Genomic DNA, 15,957 nt, shown 5'->3' with positions numbered 1-15,957 from the left:
GAAGAAAATGTAGACCATTTGACATCGTACCTGGCATAAACCATGGGCAAGCCTGTGTTTTCCAGGCCTGGGAGGCTCCCAGTGACTTACACTGAACAAGCCATCATGGAGTTACTTCTAAAAAAAAAAAAAAGCTGCTTTTAAGCAAAGGAAATGCAGAAAAAGGGTTTAAATGAGTGAAGATTCAAGAGTAGTTGGGGGATTGAAAGAAGAAAAAAAATACTTGATAGTGCCCAGGCTAACCCTCAGGTTCAAAGATAATGAAGTTAGAGCCAGCTGGCATTAACAGAGCTGAAGAGGAGACTAGGCATTAAGAAGCATTTCTGTGGGAGCCATGAAATCCTTCAGATTTGGGGATACACTCTACAGATTAGACATGGGCCTCAAATCCTGGCCAGAACCTCATTCTCTTAACAGGAGCTCCTGCTATGTTTATCATGTTTACCCAGCATGAGAACAAGGGAGTGAAATACTGCATGTTGTAGGCTGCTGTGGGCCACACTGAGGAATATTGAGAAAGACTTGAAGGTGTGGAGGGAACAAGGTAAAAGAGAGTGAGAATTGGGAGGTGAAACAAGACACTTGGGATGGTTTTGCTCCAGCAAGCATATGATATTCATCATCATAAGGGAGTCCTCTGACATCCTTTTGGTCATAAATTGCATGCTTAGGAACAACAGGAGTCATCATTTCAGCCAAAGTTCAACTGCAGTGGTAATGTACTTAGAACTCTCCCTGCCTATTTTTGCTGTGAATTGAGTCGACAGAAAAAAGGAATCTTAAGCTAAATACATAGGAATAGAGTTAATGTTTTAGGTAATTTTCTTCAGCCAGTGCTCAGGATTAATTGGATGTCTTGCTCCTGAACACTCTTAATTTGAAGTATTGAGATCCTCTTACACTCAGTCAGACTAGGAGAAAACGTACTTTATGTATCTCAGTATCTCCAAATGAGTAATTCTAGGACTTTGTCACTTAAAGGGTCTGTTGGAGGTAAGTAGGTTAGACTCGTCTAAATAGTATATTTTTATATTGACTATACTTAGGAGTGTTGAAATTTCATATTCCATTGTTTATTCTAGGAATTGTATCATGATTAAATGTGCATGTTTGACACATAGTCAAAGACTACACCCTTAACTATAGAGTTGAAAATCTTCCTAAATATTAGTTGACTTTTTGTGTCTGTATTCTTAATGATCTTTTGTTTAATTCCAACAGCATCCACGAATCCAAAAGCTGCTCTCAAGTCTAAGATAGTTGCTGAATTTCGAGTAAGTTACAGAATATGTTTAACATGCCAAAGCATTGTTCACCCCTTTTGTGTTAGATTCCTATACAGTCCAGTAAGGTTTATTTTTATTCAGTTGTACATCAGTTATATTTTAAACATGTTTGAGTTGTTCTAAAGGAATCCAGATTGCAATCAGATGTCTTCAAGTTTTATCTCTTCCCCTAACGGAAGAAATAACCTTCTTCCAGAATATCTTTTACCAGTTGAGTTCTTTATTGAACCCCCCCAACAAGGGATTCATCTTTCTAAATTAGAATTTTCTTAGTGTTAATATAGTAAGACTATGCTTATCTAATTAAAATTTAAAGTGGATATAAGTGGACCTTTGTCTGTTTCGGTCTTAACCCTGTATCCTTAAATTAGCTTTAAATAACAAGGAAAAGGATCTTTAAAGTGTATAACAAAATATGATTTTGACATGAGAATTGATATTAATATCCCTGATTGAGGAAACATGAAGAACTTTTTCCTCTTGGAGTTTTGTTAGGTTTTAGTCATATTTTATTTTAGTGGGGAAAAATGGAAAAGTGAATCATCTCATAAATGAAGTATGACTCTGGTGTGTGTTCAGTCTCAGGCCCTCATTGAAGAGCTGTTGCTGTACAAGCGCTCAGAAGATCAAATAGAATTGAAGGAAAAACAGCTGTCAACAATGAGGGTAGATGTGTGTAGCACAGAAACCCTCAAATGCTTAAAAGGTAATGCTTATATCCCTTTAAATAGAATAACTCAGATTTTCTTTCCAGATCTGTCATTTTCAGATCACAGTGGCTTCTCCCATAAAGAGAACCTTAGGTTGTGGAGAGCAGTTGTAGCACCTCTGGTTTCCCAGGTTGTAATTTCCTGCATATACTTTTCATAGGTAAATTCATGTCCTTCACATTGTGAACCTTAAGCTTACACAGTGTTACGTGTTGATTATATCTCAATAAAGCTGGAGAAAAAATAAGTTTAAAAAACCCAACAAACAAATTCTGTCCTTTTCCCCACTTCTAGTGCTTTCTTAATGTATTGGGTTATATCTAGACAAGTGTGTCTCACATGTGTAATTAACTGGTTTGGGTGTGATCTTTAATAAGGTTACTGTAATGCCTTATAAAATCTAGTTAGTTGCTCTCTTTTTCTAACATTGTGAATTATAAGCAATAATCATATTATTAATTTTTAGAATGTAAATCTCATGAAGGTAGAAATTATCCCTATTTGTTCATTGCTGTATCCCAGTGCCGAGAGCAATGCCTGGTGCATAATAGGTATATGATAAATATTTTTGAAATAGTTAGTAAATGGCTACTACATATTCATTTTGGCACCTATTTTGTTCTTGTACCATGCTTTAAAGTTAGTATATGTTACCTAGTTTAATCCTTACAACAACTCAGAATCGTATTAAAAACCTGTTTTATAAATGGGAAATCTGAGGCTTCCAAAGGAGATGAGTAGTTTGCCCAAGTCACACAGCTGATAAGAGGCAAAGCCAAAATTTGTGCCCATATCTAAAGCCATATTCCAACAGTCATGGGGAAATAAGTATACTTAGGAAAGTAAGTAACAGTTTGTAATGTCACTGTTGTTGGAAGAAATAATTCATGGTTTATTATTCTTCTGATATGAAATTATCAGGAATCTTCTTCAGATTGGAAAGAATTTTTAATGTTATACACACAGAGGTCACTTTATCTTGACTTTTCTGAACCTTAGTTTTCTCATCTAAGAGACATATTTTATACATTCTATAGAGTAAAACTTAATGGTATAAGTGAACAGAATTGAGCCTCATTCTGTTATTCCTAAGTTAGCAGTGTGGCATCAAATTTGTGAAGAAAAGCAATCAATAAACTTTCTTTTAGTTGGACTTTATTTTCTGTACCTTAATTACAGGTGCCTTCCTAATGCTCTCTTGCTAAACTCTAGCAGATTCACATGAATCATTTTAATAATCTGTTTTGTGATTTTTGTCATTTGGAGAAGCTTCTTTAAGGTGAAACTAAGAGACTGTTACACAGTAAGGCAGCAAGAACAGGTTCACAGATCATCTGGAGAGGGGTTTTCTTCAAAAGGTTAAATTTTTTTACTTTTTATCCTAAAATGAATACTTCCTCTGTTATTTTAGATAAGACAGGTGGGAAGAAGTTCTCCAAAGAATTTGAAGAAGCAAGCTCCAAGCTGGAGGAATTTGTGAATGGATTAGATAAGCAGGTGAAAAATGGACCCTCACTAACAGAAGCACTGGAAAATGCGGGAATTTTTTACGAAGCACAGTACAAAGAAGTAAAAGTGGTGGCCAATGTAAGTAATAATTAAAGATATCTTATATTGATTGCTTTCCTATATGTCAGTGACTGTTTATATGTGTTACCTAACTCTATGAGGATAAGCATTCTTATCTCCAGTTCACAGATGAAGTCACTTTTGAAGAGTTAGTAATCTTGTACAGGTAATATATAAAATAAGGCAGAAGTATATATAACCTTTTTTTTTAACCATCTAGTTTGATGGAAACATCGTTACTAAATTTTATGCAAGTTGACTGAATTAAGGACCCTCTCTGTTCCCACCTCCACTGGAAGGAGTGTTAATGATTGGATATTTGTCTAATGGCCTCTGAAAGAAACTGTCCATTTTATACTTACTTAATTTTTTTTTAAACACACTTATGGTTCTCTCTTTTTTTTTATAAGATTTTATTTTTCCTTTTTCTCCCCAAAGGTCCCCCGGTACATAGTTGTGTATTTTTAGTTGTGGGTCCTTCTAGTTGTGGCCTATGGGACACCGCCTCAGCATGGCCTGATGAGTGGTGCCATGTCCGCGCCCAGGATCCGAACCGGCGAAACCCTGGGTCGCCGAAGTGGAGCGCAGGAACTTAACCACTCGGCCACGGGCGGCCCCTATACTTACTTAATTTTTAGTCACTATCATAAAAGCATATAGTACTGTAGATCCTACCAGTCCCACTTCCTAAAAGCAGTTTCTCTTAACTCATTTAGCTACTTTTTCTGGGTTTTGTCTCCATATTTCTAAATAATATGCCTATATTGTTCTTTCTTGATTTATCCTGTTTAAGAAATATCTGTTAACTTGGTATGACAAATGAGAATTTAGCTTATGCTCACCTGCCTTCCCCCTCTCCCAATATCATTATGTAACTGTTTTAAATATATTGATTACCTTTGTAAATTGAACTACTATATATACTATTTTTTGACCACTGACTGTAGTCTCCTCACATTGTAAAATGAGGATATTAACATCCCTATTCTTTCCCATTAGTTTTCGTCTATCCCTTTAGTTTCCCAACTTCAGTAGACTACATTGTCAAGGTTGATAATATTTACATTCCATTTTATAATCATAATTGTCTTATTTCCTTGCTTTAAAGGTTGAAAATTAATAGACAAAGTTTATATTATAACTATGTAAACATTGTTCACTGCAAGGCCTTACAGTAACTGTGGGTATATTAGAAATTTTGGAGTTTTCCATTTCCTGCTCTCTAGGTCTCTAGATTTCATACTAGGACCACTCTTTACTGCTATTTTTATATGAGCCCTCTATTCTCCAGATTCCATGTCTTCTTTTCTTGGTTTTCTGTCTTGTTTTGCTGGAGCACATCCTCAATTAATTTCCCCCCAAAAAAAGCTTTGCAAGAGAGAAATTTTTTGAGTTCTTATATCTAAAAATGTCTTTATTCTGTTTTCACATTTGCTTTGATAGTTGCCTGGTTGAAAATCATTTTCCCTCATAGCTTAGAAGACATTACTCCATTGTCTTTAATATGTTGATATGAAGTCTTTGCAAGAAGCTTTAGGGATTTTATCCATGGTGTTCTGAAATTTTTACAGTGATATGTCGACATGTGAGATTTTCTTTTTTTCATTTATTCTAGGTTTACTTGGTGTGCTCTTTCAGTCTAAAGATTGGTATTCTTCAACTATGAGATAATTTCTTTATCTTTATTTTCTTTATTTTCTCTTTCTGGAATATTGATTAATCAGATGCTGGACTTCCCAGATTGATCACCTGTGTGTCCTGTGTTTTCTCAACTTTAATCTTTTTGTTCTGCTTTCTGGAAGATTTCGACTTTATCTTCCAGCTTCATCTTTTCATATTTATGTTTGACATTAATATTTTAAATTTCTAAGAATTCGCTTTTGATCTCTGTTCCTTTTTTATGGCAGCTCTTTCTCATTTTATGGATCCAGTATATGATGTCTTTGAGGATACAACTTTTTTGTCTTTCCTGAATTGTCTTATTTTCCTCTAGGGTCTTTTTCCCCCCTCTAATTATCTTGGACTTTTTCTTTTATGATTCTGCTTTTCCTCAAAAGTCAGATAATATCTCTTTGTCCATTCATATTTAAGAATGAGATATGAAAAAATTGAGAGGTTCTCTGTATGTAGGTAGGGATTATGTACTCTTGGGTTTAACCGTTAAAGTCTGTGACACGTGAGGAGCTGGCTCTTAGGGTAGGAGGAGCCCTGAATGTCAGAAGGCTAGAGTCTTTTGCCCAGATATTTTAACTCTTTAGGAAGGAACTCATATTTTTTTTGCCCGGGGCATAGTGCCTAGGCTGCCAAGTATGAAGATTGCAGAGGAAGTGGTAGTGAATGTTTGGTATTCACACTTTTAATTAATTATTGTGACATCAATCCCACTACTCACTCAACCCTTTTATACTCATCATTTCCTGGATCAAAGCCTCTCAGGGATTCTGCAAGACAAATCAGCTCCTTTCTGCATACTCCTAACCTCGTTTTTCTCCACCCTGCCTCCTCACTTTGCACACTTTGTCTTCTGAAAATTTGCGGAAATCTGTTTCTCAGGTTTGCTGCTTCTTGTTGGTTTATTCCTTTTTGTATTCCTTTGCAATTCATTTTATAGGAGTCTTAGGAAGGAGAAACCATGAATGGGAATGGTCAGTTCATCATTTTGACCAAAAGACCATTTTATAATTTTTGAGTGTTGACCTATAATAGTCCCTAGGGCCCTTATATATGAAATCATATAAAGTCATTTAGTCTGTTTTGGAGGCTCCTCAGCAAATGTCTGGGAGAGGTTTATTCAGCAAGCATTTATTGAGCGCTTATTCTATGTCAAGCGTTGTGTAATACAGAGAAAAAAGACAGAGACTCTATTCTTATAGAACTCTTTTGATGTGATGCAGAAAATACAATGAAAACACATAATTGTAATTTTGTGTAATAAATGCTATAATAGAGGTAACTATAGTACTGTGAAAACAGATTTAATAGGTGCTTTAGCTGATTTGAAAGTGGAGCTGGAAGATAGGGAGAAAAATTTCCCAAAGGAGCTGAACTCTGAAATTGCAAGAGTTAGCTAAATGAAAGCCCGTATTCTCTGAAGAGCATTTTCAAAAGCTTGGGGGTCCGGCCCTTTGGCTGAATGGTTAAGTTTGTGCGCTCCGCTTTGGCAGCCCATGGTTTCACCAGTTCGGATCCTGGGCGTGGACCTGGTACTGCTCATCAAGCCATGCTGAGACCACGTCCCACATACCACTTCCAGAGGCACTCACAACTAGAATATACAACCATGTACTGGGGGGCTTTGGGGAGAAGAAGAAAATAAAAGAGCATGGGAACATAAGAGCACAGCAAAGTTGGTGGGCCTGAGAGTAGTTTCTTATAGCTGGGTGTGTATGAGATAGTGATAAATAAAACTGGAGAGGTAGTCAGGAAGAAAAGTCCTGGTATTTATTTTAAGGCCTTTGAATTTTACCCAGAAAGCAGTGGGAGGCAGTTGTAGGATTTTAATTTTGCTAGTCATGTGATAAGGTCTGCATTTTCAAATCTAGCTAGCAGAATGGAGAATATTAGGGGCAGAGAGACAACTTAGGAGCTTGTTGAAGTAATCCAGGTTGGCTTATGTTGAAAAACTAAACCTCTAAGCAGTATTTTCTAAAAGGTTTTGACTACAATCCACAAGAAAGATTTTACGTGGAAACTGAGATCTGCAAACAAGCATGTGCATATACACACAGCAAAAGTTTTACAAAACGAAACTTACTCGTTATATGCAGTACACTGGGAGATATTCTTTCTTCTACATTATTTAATTTCTTTCTTTTTCTAATTTCTTCAGATGAATATTTAGGTAATTGATTTTCAGCTTTTTTAAAAAGGTATTAATACAATAAATTTCCTTCTGAGCTGCATCCCATAAATTTGTATATTTGGGTGTGTCTTTTACAAACAGCACTTAGTTGCATCTTGTTTTTGTTTTATTGTTGTTTTTTAATTCAGTCTGACAATCTTTACCTTTTAATTGGAGTGTTTATTTCATTTGTTGATATGCTTGCGTTTGTCTGCCATATTGATACTTGTTTTCTGTTTGTCCCATCTGTCCTTTGTTTCTTTGTTATTCCTTTTCTGCCTTTTTTGTTGTTGTTAATAAAGTAATTTTTAGATTCCATTTTATCTCTTCTTGTTGCTATCTCTCCCTTCCTCACTTTCCTTCCGTCCCCAACTTCCTCTCTCCTTTCCTCCCTATCTCTCTCTCACTCCCTCTCTTAGTGGTTGCTCTGGGGGCATTACAGTATACATCCCTAACTTACCTCTTTAAACTGTGTTAATTTAATATTACTTTCTTAATATTGTTATAATAATACCTTAAATTAATATTCTATCACTTCAATTACAGTGTGAGAACCTTACAATAATAGAGTTCCCTTCCCCCAGATCTTTATGCTATTGTTACCTATTTTACTTGCATATATTTTATATAGTTGATAATTTTTATTAATTTTGTCTTAAACAGTCAGTAGACTTTTAAAGAAATTAAGGAAAAAAACATACTCTTCTATATTTACTCACATATTCACGATTTCTGGTGTTCTTCATTCCCTTTTGCCGATCCACATTTCTATCTGGGATCATTTCCCTTCAGCCTGAATCCTTTAGCATTTTTTGTAGTACAGGACTGCTGGTGATAAATTTCTCAGATTTTGTTTATCTGAAAATGTCTTTATTTTACTTTGGTTTCTGTGAAATATTTTCTCTTGATATAGAATTCTGTTATTTCTTCTCTTCCATTCTTTCTCTTCTCCTTCTTGGATTCCAGTTACATGTCTCATGTACTCTTAGATTTCTGCTCTGTTTTATTTGTTCTTTTTTATCCCCTCTAGACTATTTTTTATTTCTTTTTCTTTTTTTTTGGTGAGGAAGATTGGCCCTGAGCTAACATCTGTTGCCAATCTTCCTCTTTTTTTTTTTTCCTCCCCAAGCTCCAGTACATAGATCCTAGTTGTTGGTTATTTTAGTTCTTCTATGTGGGATGCCACCACTGCATGACCCAACAAGCAGTGCAAAGGTCTATACCCAGGATCCAAACCAGTGAGCCCCAGGCTGCTGAAGCAGAGTGCATGAACTTAACCACTTGCCCACGGGGCTGGCCCCTCCATTTTTAAAATAATGCTTCTTGAATGACCAACCAAAATTATTTCACAATCCTAATGGGCCAAGGCTCTTAACAATAAAAAAGGAAAAAGAGACATAGCTTTAAGGCATTGGCAGTTAAGATAATCAGATCACTAGGATTTAAGTCAGGTGATCATAACATCAGCAGTGGTACATCATATTGATTGTATGTACTCTTGATATAATGTGATGACAGTAGCACTTTACTCTGTGGTCTTCCTCCCAGAAAGCCATAACCACAGTCTAATCATGAGATAAATATCAGAAAATCTCAGTTGAGGGACAGTCTGCAAAATACCTGACCAGGACTTTTCAAAACTGTTAGAGTCATCAAAAACAATGAAAGTCTAACAAACTGTCACAAACAAGAAGAGCCTAAGCAGCCATGACTCCTAAGTGAACTGTGGTATCCTGCATGGGATCCTGGACAGAAAAAGGACATTAGATAAAAACTGAGGAAACCTGAATAAAGTATGTGGACTTTAGTTAATAATAATTATCAAAATAGGTTCATTAATTATAACAAGTATATCATACGAATGTTAGATGTTAATAATAGGTAAAATTGGATGCAGGATATGTGGGAACTCTCTGTTATCTTCACAGTAATTTTGTATACCTAAAATTCTTGTAAAATAAAATTTATTTTTTAAAAAAATCAATAGTATTTGACCTCCCAGGCTGTACTTTATAGATTTGATTTTTTCTGTCTTCTTAGTCATTGCTGTATCTCCATTACCTAGAATAGTGGCCAGCACATTTAGGCTCTCAGTAAATAGTGGTTGATTGGGTGGATAGAAGAGAGCAAGGGAGGATGAATTACAGATAACCTCTAGGTTTCTAACTTAGGCAACTGCGTGGATGGTCCTTTTCACTTACGGAATACAAAAAGTAGAGATTGAAAACTACTCCATGATTTGACAGATGGTATTTTTTTCTTTTGTATCAGTCTGATTAAAGTCAAAATGGTAGCTTCTTGGTTCTTTTCTCTGAGGAGTTAACTCTTCTTTTTCTCTTTTAGGCATACAAAACCTTCGCTAATCGAGTGAACAATTTAAAGAAAAAGCTGGATCAGTTGAAGTCAACTCTTCCAGATCCTGAAGAATCACCAGTCCCTTCGCCAAGCATGGATGCTCCCTCCCCGACTGGTTCTGAGTCTCCTTTTCAGGGAATGGGAGGTGAGGAATCCCAGTCACCAACTGTGGAGAGTGAGAAATCTGCAACACCTGAGCCTGCAACAGATAATCGTGATGTGGAAGACATGGAACTCTCAGATGTGGAAGATGATGGGTCAAAAATCATTGGTATGTCCATATGTGATGAATAGACAGCTTGTTCCTTATCTGCTTTGCTTTCCCACCAGTGAATCTTATCATAGGCAGGTATTAAAAGATAGTTTAATTCTTATAAGATTAGAACACCGATGTAGCATTATTGTCTCTAGAGCGGTGATTTAAGATTTGGTATGCCACATGGGTTAAGAAATATTGCTCATGCCAGCCCTGTGGCCGAGTGGTTAAGTTCGTGTGCTCCGCTTTGGCAGCCCAGGGTTTTGACACTTAAGATCCTGGGTGTGGACATGGCACTGCTCATCAGGCCATGCTGAGGCGGCATCCCACATGCCACAACCAGAAGGACCCACAACTAAAATATACCACTATGTACTGGGGGGATTGGGGGAGGAAAAGCAAAAAAAGGAATTATTGCTTAAGATCTGTGCTGTTCAATTTGGTAGCCATTAGCTACATGTGACTATTGAGCATTTGAAATATGGCCAACTTGAGATGTGCTCTAATTATAAAATAATATACACTGGATTCCAGAAACTTAGTACTTAGTGAAATAACTCATTAATAATTTTTATATTTATAACTTATTGAAATGAAATTATTTGGGATATATTGAGATAAAAGATATTGTTAAAATTAATTTTATCTTTTTTTTTAATGTGGCTACTAGAAAATTTAAACTTACATATGCGGCTTGAATTATATTTCTATTGAACAACACTGCTCTAAAGGGAGGGACTCATACTGGAATTCCTTATTTTCTGTCATTCTTGATCTTAAAGATTCCAGAACCACCATTTGTTAACCATGCTTCCAAAATTAACCTGGATTGGTGAATTGTTTTTCTGATATCTCCAGCTTTTGTAATTGTTCTTATCAGGCAGTTTAACTTCTGTTGAATTTAATGTACTATTCATATACTGCTTAGCTTTTAAAGTATTAAAAGGAGTATATTGCAAAGACATCAAGAGTTAAAACATTGCAGTTTCAAATTAGTGCCTAATTGCACCCCCCCTGTAGGCCAACTTCAGGAAGCTAAAGGAAGATAAATAAAAATATGTACAGAGTTTGTATCTCTTAGAAAGCTCTCAGGTTAACAGAAGAGAAAAGACAGGACAATTTATGACATAAATATTACCAAAAGACAGAACACAACTGTGTACCAAATAATAACATGCTTCCAGAAATGTACAAATTTATTACACAGATACTAAGAAGATGCAAGGAGATCAATAAAAATAAGATAAAAAATGAATTTGGGGGGCTGGCCCCATGGCCTGATGGTTAAGTACAGCATGCTCTGCTTCAGCGGCCTGGGTTTGGTTTCCAGGTGCAGACCTACACCACTCGTCATTGGCCATGCTGTGGCAGTGACTCACATACAGAATAGAAGAAGATTGACAAAGCATGTTCACTCAGGGCAAATCTTCCTCAGCAAAAAAAAAGAATTTGGAAAAGCAGATATTGAGGGCAGAAAGGATCATATATTATAAAGAGTATGACTTTTTAAAAAATCATGAAGTAGGTGGTTTTCTCTAAAAGCATAGTGCTTTTTACCCCCAAATGAGGAAATATTAGGACATGTTGTTTCATACTGAAAGTACCATCCGGAAAGTTTTAGGATGCATTATCATGTCCTTCCTTTGTTTCAACAGTAGAGGACAGGAAGGAAAAACCTATGGAGAAGTCTGCTGTATCCACTTCTGTACCTACAAAGCCAACAGAAAGTATCTCAAAGGCCTCTTCGTGTACCCCAGTGCCTGTGACCATGACAGCAACTCCACCTCTTCCAAAGCCTGTGAATACTTCTCTTCTTTCCCCTTCCCCAGCATTGGCTTTGCCAAACCTGGCTAACGTGGATCTGGCAAAGATCAGTTCCATCCTCAGCAGCCTGACATCAGTCATGAAAAATACTGGTAAGTGAGCCTAGTAAAGAGGATAAAAAGCTGATTTCCATCTTTCTAATTGAACTATCAGCCTGGTTTTTTTTGTAACTTTTTTAAAATTAAAAGTAATTTTTTGAATTAAAAAATAAAGCCAATACATGGTCATTATAGAAAAATTAAAAAATAAAGAGAATAAAATAAATATCCATAATCCCACTACTCCAAAGGGGAAACTACTTGTGTCTAACCATACAAGTCCTATGGGTAAATGAATGTTTGGGGAGATTAAATATTTGTAGTAATTTTTCTTTTAATAATTAAAGCATAGTGCATATACTGTTTTGAAACCAGCTATTAGAAATTTACATATCATGAATGTTTTTGTAAGTCAATAAATATTCATCTATATAATTTTTAGTAGTTACATAGCATTTAATGATTTATCTAAGCCTTTATTATTGAATATCTAGTATGTTTCCAATTTTTCACTGTTATAAATAATACTATAATGAACAACCTTGATGCTAAAATTTTACGCATAACCCTTCCTAAAAGAGTTGGTGAATACACAGGGCTTTTCTTTCCAATGGAAATTTTAATGAAAGTATACAAAAATAGAGTACCTCCACTTACTCATCCTCAGCACTGTAAACACATGGCCAGTCTTGTTTCTTCTCTGTCCAACCCAATCCTGATTATTTTGTAGAAAATCGCAATTATTTTATTTCTTCATAAATACTTTGTATATTATTATTTCTTTTTTTTTTCTTTTGAGGAAGATTAGCCCTGAGCTAACATCTGCTGCCAGTCCTCCTCTTTTTGCTGAGAAATACTGGCCGTGAGCTAACATCCACGCCCATCTTCCTCTACTTTATATGTGGGATGCCTGCAACAGCATGGCTTGACAAGCAGTGCGTAGATCTGCACCGGGAATACGAAGCGGTGATCCCCAGGCCACCGAAGCAGTACGTGCAAACTTAACTGCTGCGCCGCCGGGCCAGCCCCTTAAATACAAGTTTTAAAAGATAAAGACTCTTGGGGCCGGCCCCACAGCCGAGTGGTTAAGTTCGCACGCTCCGCTTTGGCAGCCCAGGGTTTCACCAGTTCGGATCCTGGGTGCAGACATGGTACTGCTCATCAGGCTACGCTGAGGCAGCATCCCACATGCCACAACTAGAAGGACCCACAACTAAAAAGATATACAACTATATACTGGGGGGATCTGGGGAGAAAAACCAGGAAAAAAATGTGTTAATAAAAGATAAAGACTCTTAAAAAAAGTCAGCATGTAGGTTTTTTAAGTCTTTTCATATTATAACTAAAATGATCTCCAAAAATGTGCTATTTTATGTTCCAGGTATATGAAAGTTCCTGTTGTTCCTCAACCTCTCCAACACTGTTTTGTTTTGTTTTAATCTTTGTCAAATTCAATCTTAAAAAGTCATTTGTTTTAATTTGTATTCCTTTGATTAAAGATGTGGTTAAAATTCTTTTTGTTCACTTATCTATTTTACTTTGTGAAATACTTGTTCATATTTTTGGTCATTAAAATATCAATCCAGTGTTTAAAATGTAAAGGAAGTTGTTTATATAATCTCATTTAAGAGGCCATTTCACAAGCAACTTACTAATCACCTGGAATTATGCAGTGGTTGAGTTAGACAATTGTAATGGCCCTGATCATAGTCAGTCAGCAGGACTCTGAGCTGTAGGTGCCATTTGGTAGAGATAAAAGAAATAAATTCCCTGGTCTCTTCCTGTTGAGTCTTTTGAAACTAATGAATACATATGAAAAAAACTTAAAACTTGTTTATTTTAGGAGTGTTCCAAATAGTTGACAGCAAATCTTAGTCTGATTTTCAGATTTTTTCTTTGTGCAAGCCATGATATGGATCATTTGTGGATCAGTCAAAAAAGAATTCCCGGTAAACATACCAAACTCCATTAAGTGAGTGGAAAGTATGAATTTAAAGGTAATTTTTGAATTGCAATTTTTTGAGTTAATCTTTCTGCCACCAGGGGTCAGTCCTGCATCAAGACCTTCTCCAGGAACTCCTACAAGTCCCAGCAACCTCACCAGTGGCCTGAAAACACCCGCACCTGCCACGACCACATCTCACAACCCTCTGGCAAACATCCTCTCGAAGGTGGAGATCACCCCAGAGAGCATTCTGTCTGCTCTTTCCAAAACCCAGACGCAGTCGGCCCCTGCACTGCAAGGTAAACGGGCATGTGCCGGAGGGCCTTGCATTGTGAGTGTTCGTCTCTGGCTTAATCCTGGATTTTATCTCAGATCCAAAACCATGGAATGTTTAATACAGTTTATTCATTATTCTCTTTATGTTTATCACCTACGAGCTGGCACTTACAGAATTATAAAATATCAAAGCTGAGAAAGACTTTAAATATCATCTAGTCTAATCCCCTCCTTTTGAGGTGAGGAAATCAAGGCTCAGTGAGGTGATGTGACCTGAAGCAGGTCACACATCTATCTATTCGGTGATGAGCTGAGACTAAAAGTCAGATTTCTTGACTGGAGTCCAGTATTCTTTCACCTATACCATGACACCCCTAGGAGCTTCATTTATCCTAGCTCTTAGTACAGGTTAGGATATATTGCGGTTTACGTTTTTGGGTTTTTTTTAAGATTTTATTTCTTTTTCCTTTTTCTCCCCAAAGCCCCCCGGTACATAGTTATATATTCTTCGTTGTGGGTCCTTCTAGTTGTGGCATGTGGGACGCTGCCTCAGCATGGTTTGATGAGCAGTGCCATGTCCGCGCCCAGGATTCGAACCAACGAAACACTGGGCCACCTGCAGTGGAGCTCGCGAACCCAACCACTCGGCCATGGGGCCAGCCCTGAGGTTTATATATTTTAATATTAAACAAAGCTAAAGACAGTAAGAAAGGTCAATCTGCTATCAAAAATCTTATGAGACATGTTTATCTCTTTTTTTTATGTCCTCATGTTTTATAGAGGCCTATATTTATAGAGTACATCTTTTATGTTTTCTCCTACCTATAATCTCTACCTTATGTGAACCTCTATTCAGCTTTGCTAATTATTTCTTTTGTGCCTAAAAATGTCTACTTCTAACATTTTTTCATAAATCTTACCTGCTCTTTGTTCTCAGACCCTCCAGATAGCAACATAACCTTTTTTAAATACCTCAGTATAATTATTCAATGAATTACAAATACCAGAACGGTATCTTCAATATAGTGATTTACTCTGTATCAGTAATTCTCAACCAGGAGCCTTCAGGGGATATTTGGCAATGTCTGAAGACATTTTTGTTTGTCACAACTGGGGTAGGGGTGCTACTACATCTAGCGGACAGAGGCCAGGGATGCTGCTAAACATCCTGCAATGCACAGGACAGCCCTAACAACAAAGAATTATCCAGCCCAAAATGCCAATAGTGCTGAGATTGAGAAATCCTGCTTTATATGAATAGAGAGCAGTACAGGTATCTATTAATTTTCTTATTCTCTAAACTGTTCTATAAGTGGGTCAGCCAAGCACTACATTAGAGTGAACTTTGTCTTAAGATATAGGAGAATTTTGTTAGAAAGAACTAAATACTATTAGATAATAATCCACAGCCCCCATATCTTGGGACCAGCAGTAAAGAATTAATGATGATACTACAGCGCGTCTTAGACTGCTAATTTCAGGGATAGTTAGTTTGAGAGATTGGCATATTTATAATTTCTCCCTTCTAGTCTCTCTTCTATCACCATTCTATAGTTAAAGTAAAAATCTTGAACTCACTTTTATTTTTGCTTCTTATATTGATAAAATACTTCCTCTTAAAGAAGAAGGTTTTCCTTTCAGCAAATTGTTGCAACAGTATCATGTGGACCTTCTCATCAGGCAAAATTTGAACAGAACTAAATGTATTCTGACAAAATGAAAGCGGGAATCCCAGAAAACAACCTTTGTGGAATGACAGGGTAGTTCATCATCTTTCATTTCCTTATGAAAAGTGGAATTCTCCTTGACTTTTTTTTTTTTAAAGATTTTATTTTTTTCCTTTTTCTCCCCAAAGCC

At 36.5% G+C, this 15,957-nt stretch overlaps 1 protein-coding gene across 8 annotated transcripts in view; it reads left to right on the top strand.

The window, feature by feature from the left end:
- Positions 1-15,957, top strand: part of RPRD2 (regulation of nuclear pre-mRNA domain containing 2) — an 88,616-nt gene that overhangs the window by 64,450 nt on the left and 8,209 nt on the right. For all 8 annotated transcript variants that reach the window (XM_070268315.1, XM_014739784.3, XM_003365036.5 and 5 more), the window contains 6 exons: positions 1,222-1,274; positions 1,866-1,992; positions 3,408-3,583; positions 9,750-10,032; positions 11,673-11,933; positions 13,923-14,123. In XM_070268315.1, coding sequence (XP_070124416.1) covers positions 1,222-1,274; positions 1,866-1,992; positions 3,408-3,583; positions 9,750-10,032; positions 11,673-11,933; positions 13,923-14,123 — 1,101 coding nt within the window. The remainder of the gene's footprint in view (positions 1-1,221; positions 1,275-1,865; positions 1,993-3,407; positions 3,584-9,749; positions 10,033-11,672; positions 11,934-13,922; positions 14,124-15,957) is intronic.

This window comes from Equus caballus, chromosome 5 (assembly GCF_041296265.1).
Source record: "Equus caballus isolate H_3958 breed thoroughbred chromosome 5, TB-T2T, whole genome shotgun sequence".
NCBI classification, from domain to species: Eukaryota; Metazoa; Chordata; class Mammalia; order Perissodactyla; family Equidae; genus Equus; species Equus caballus.
Note: the sequence above shows the minus strand (reverse complement) of the source record. Positions and strands in the feature narration are given on the sequence as shown.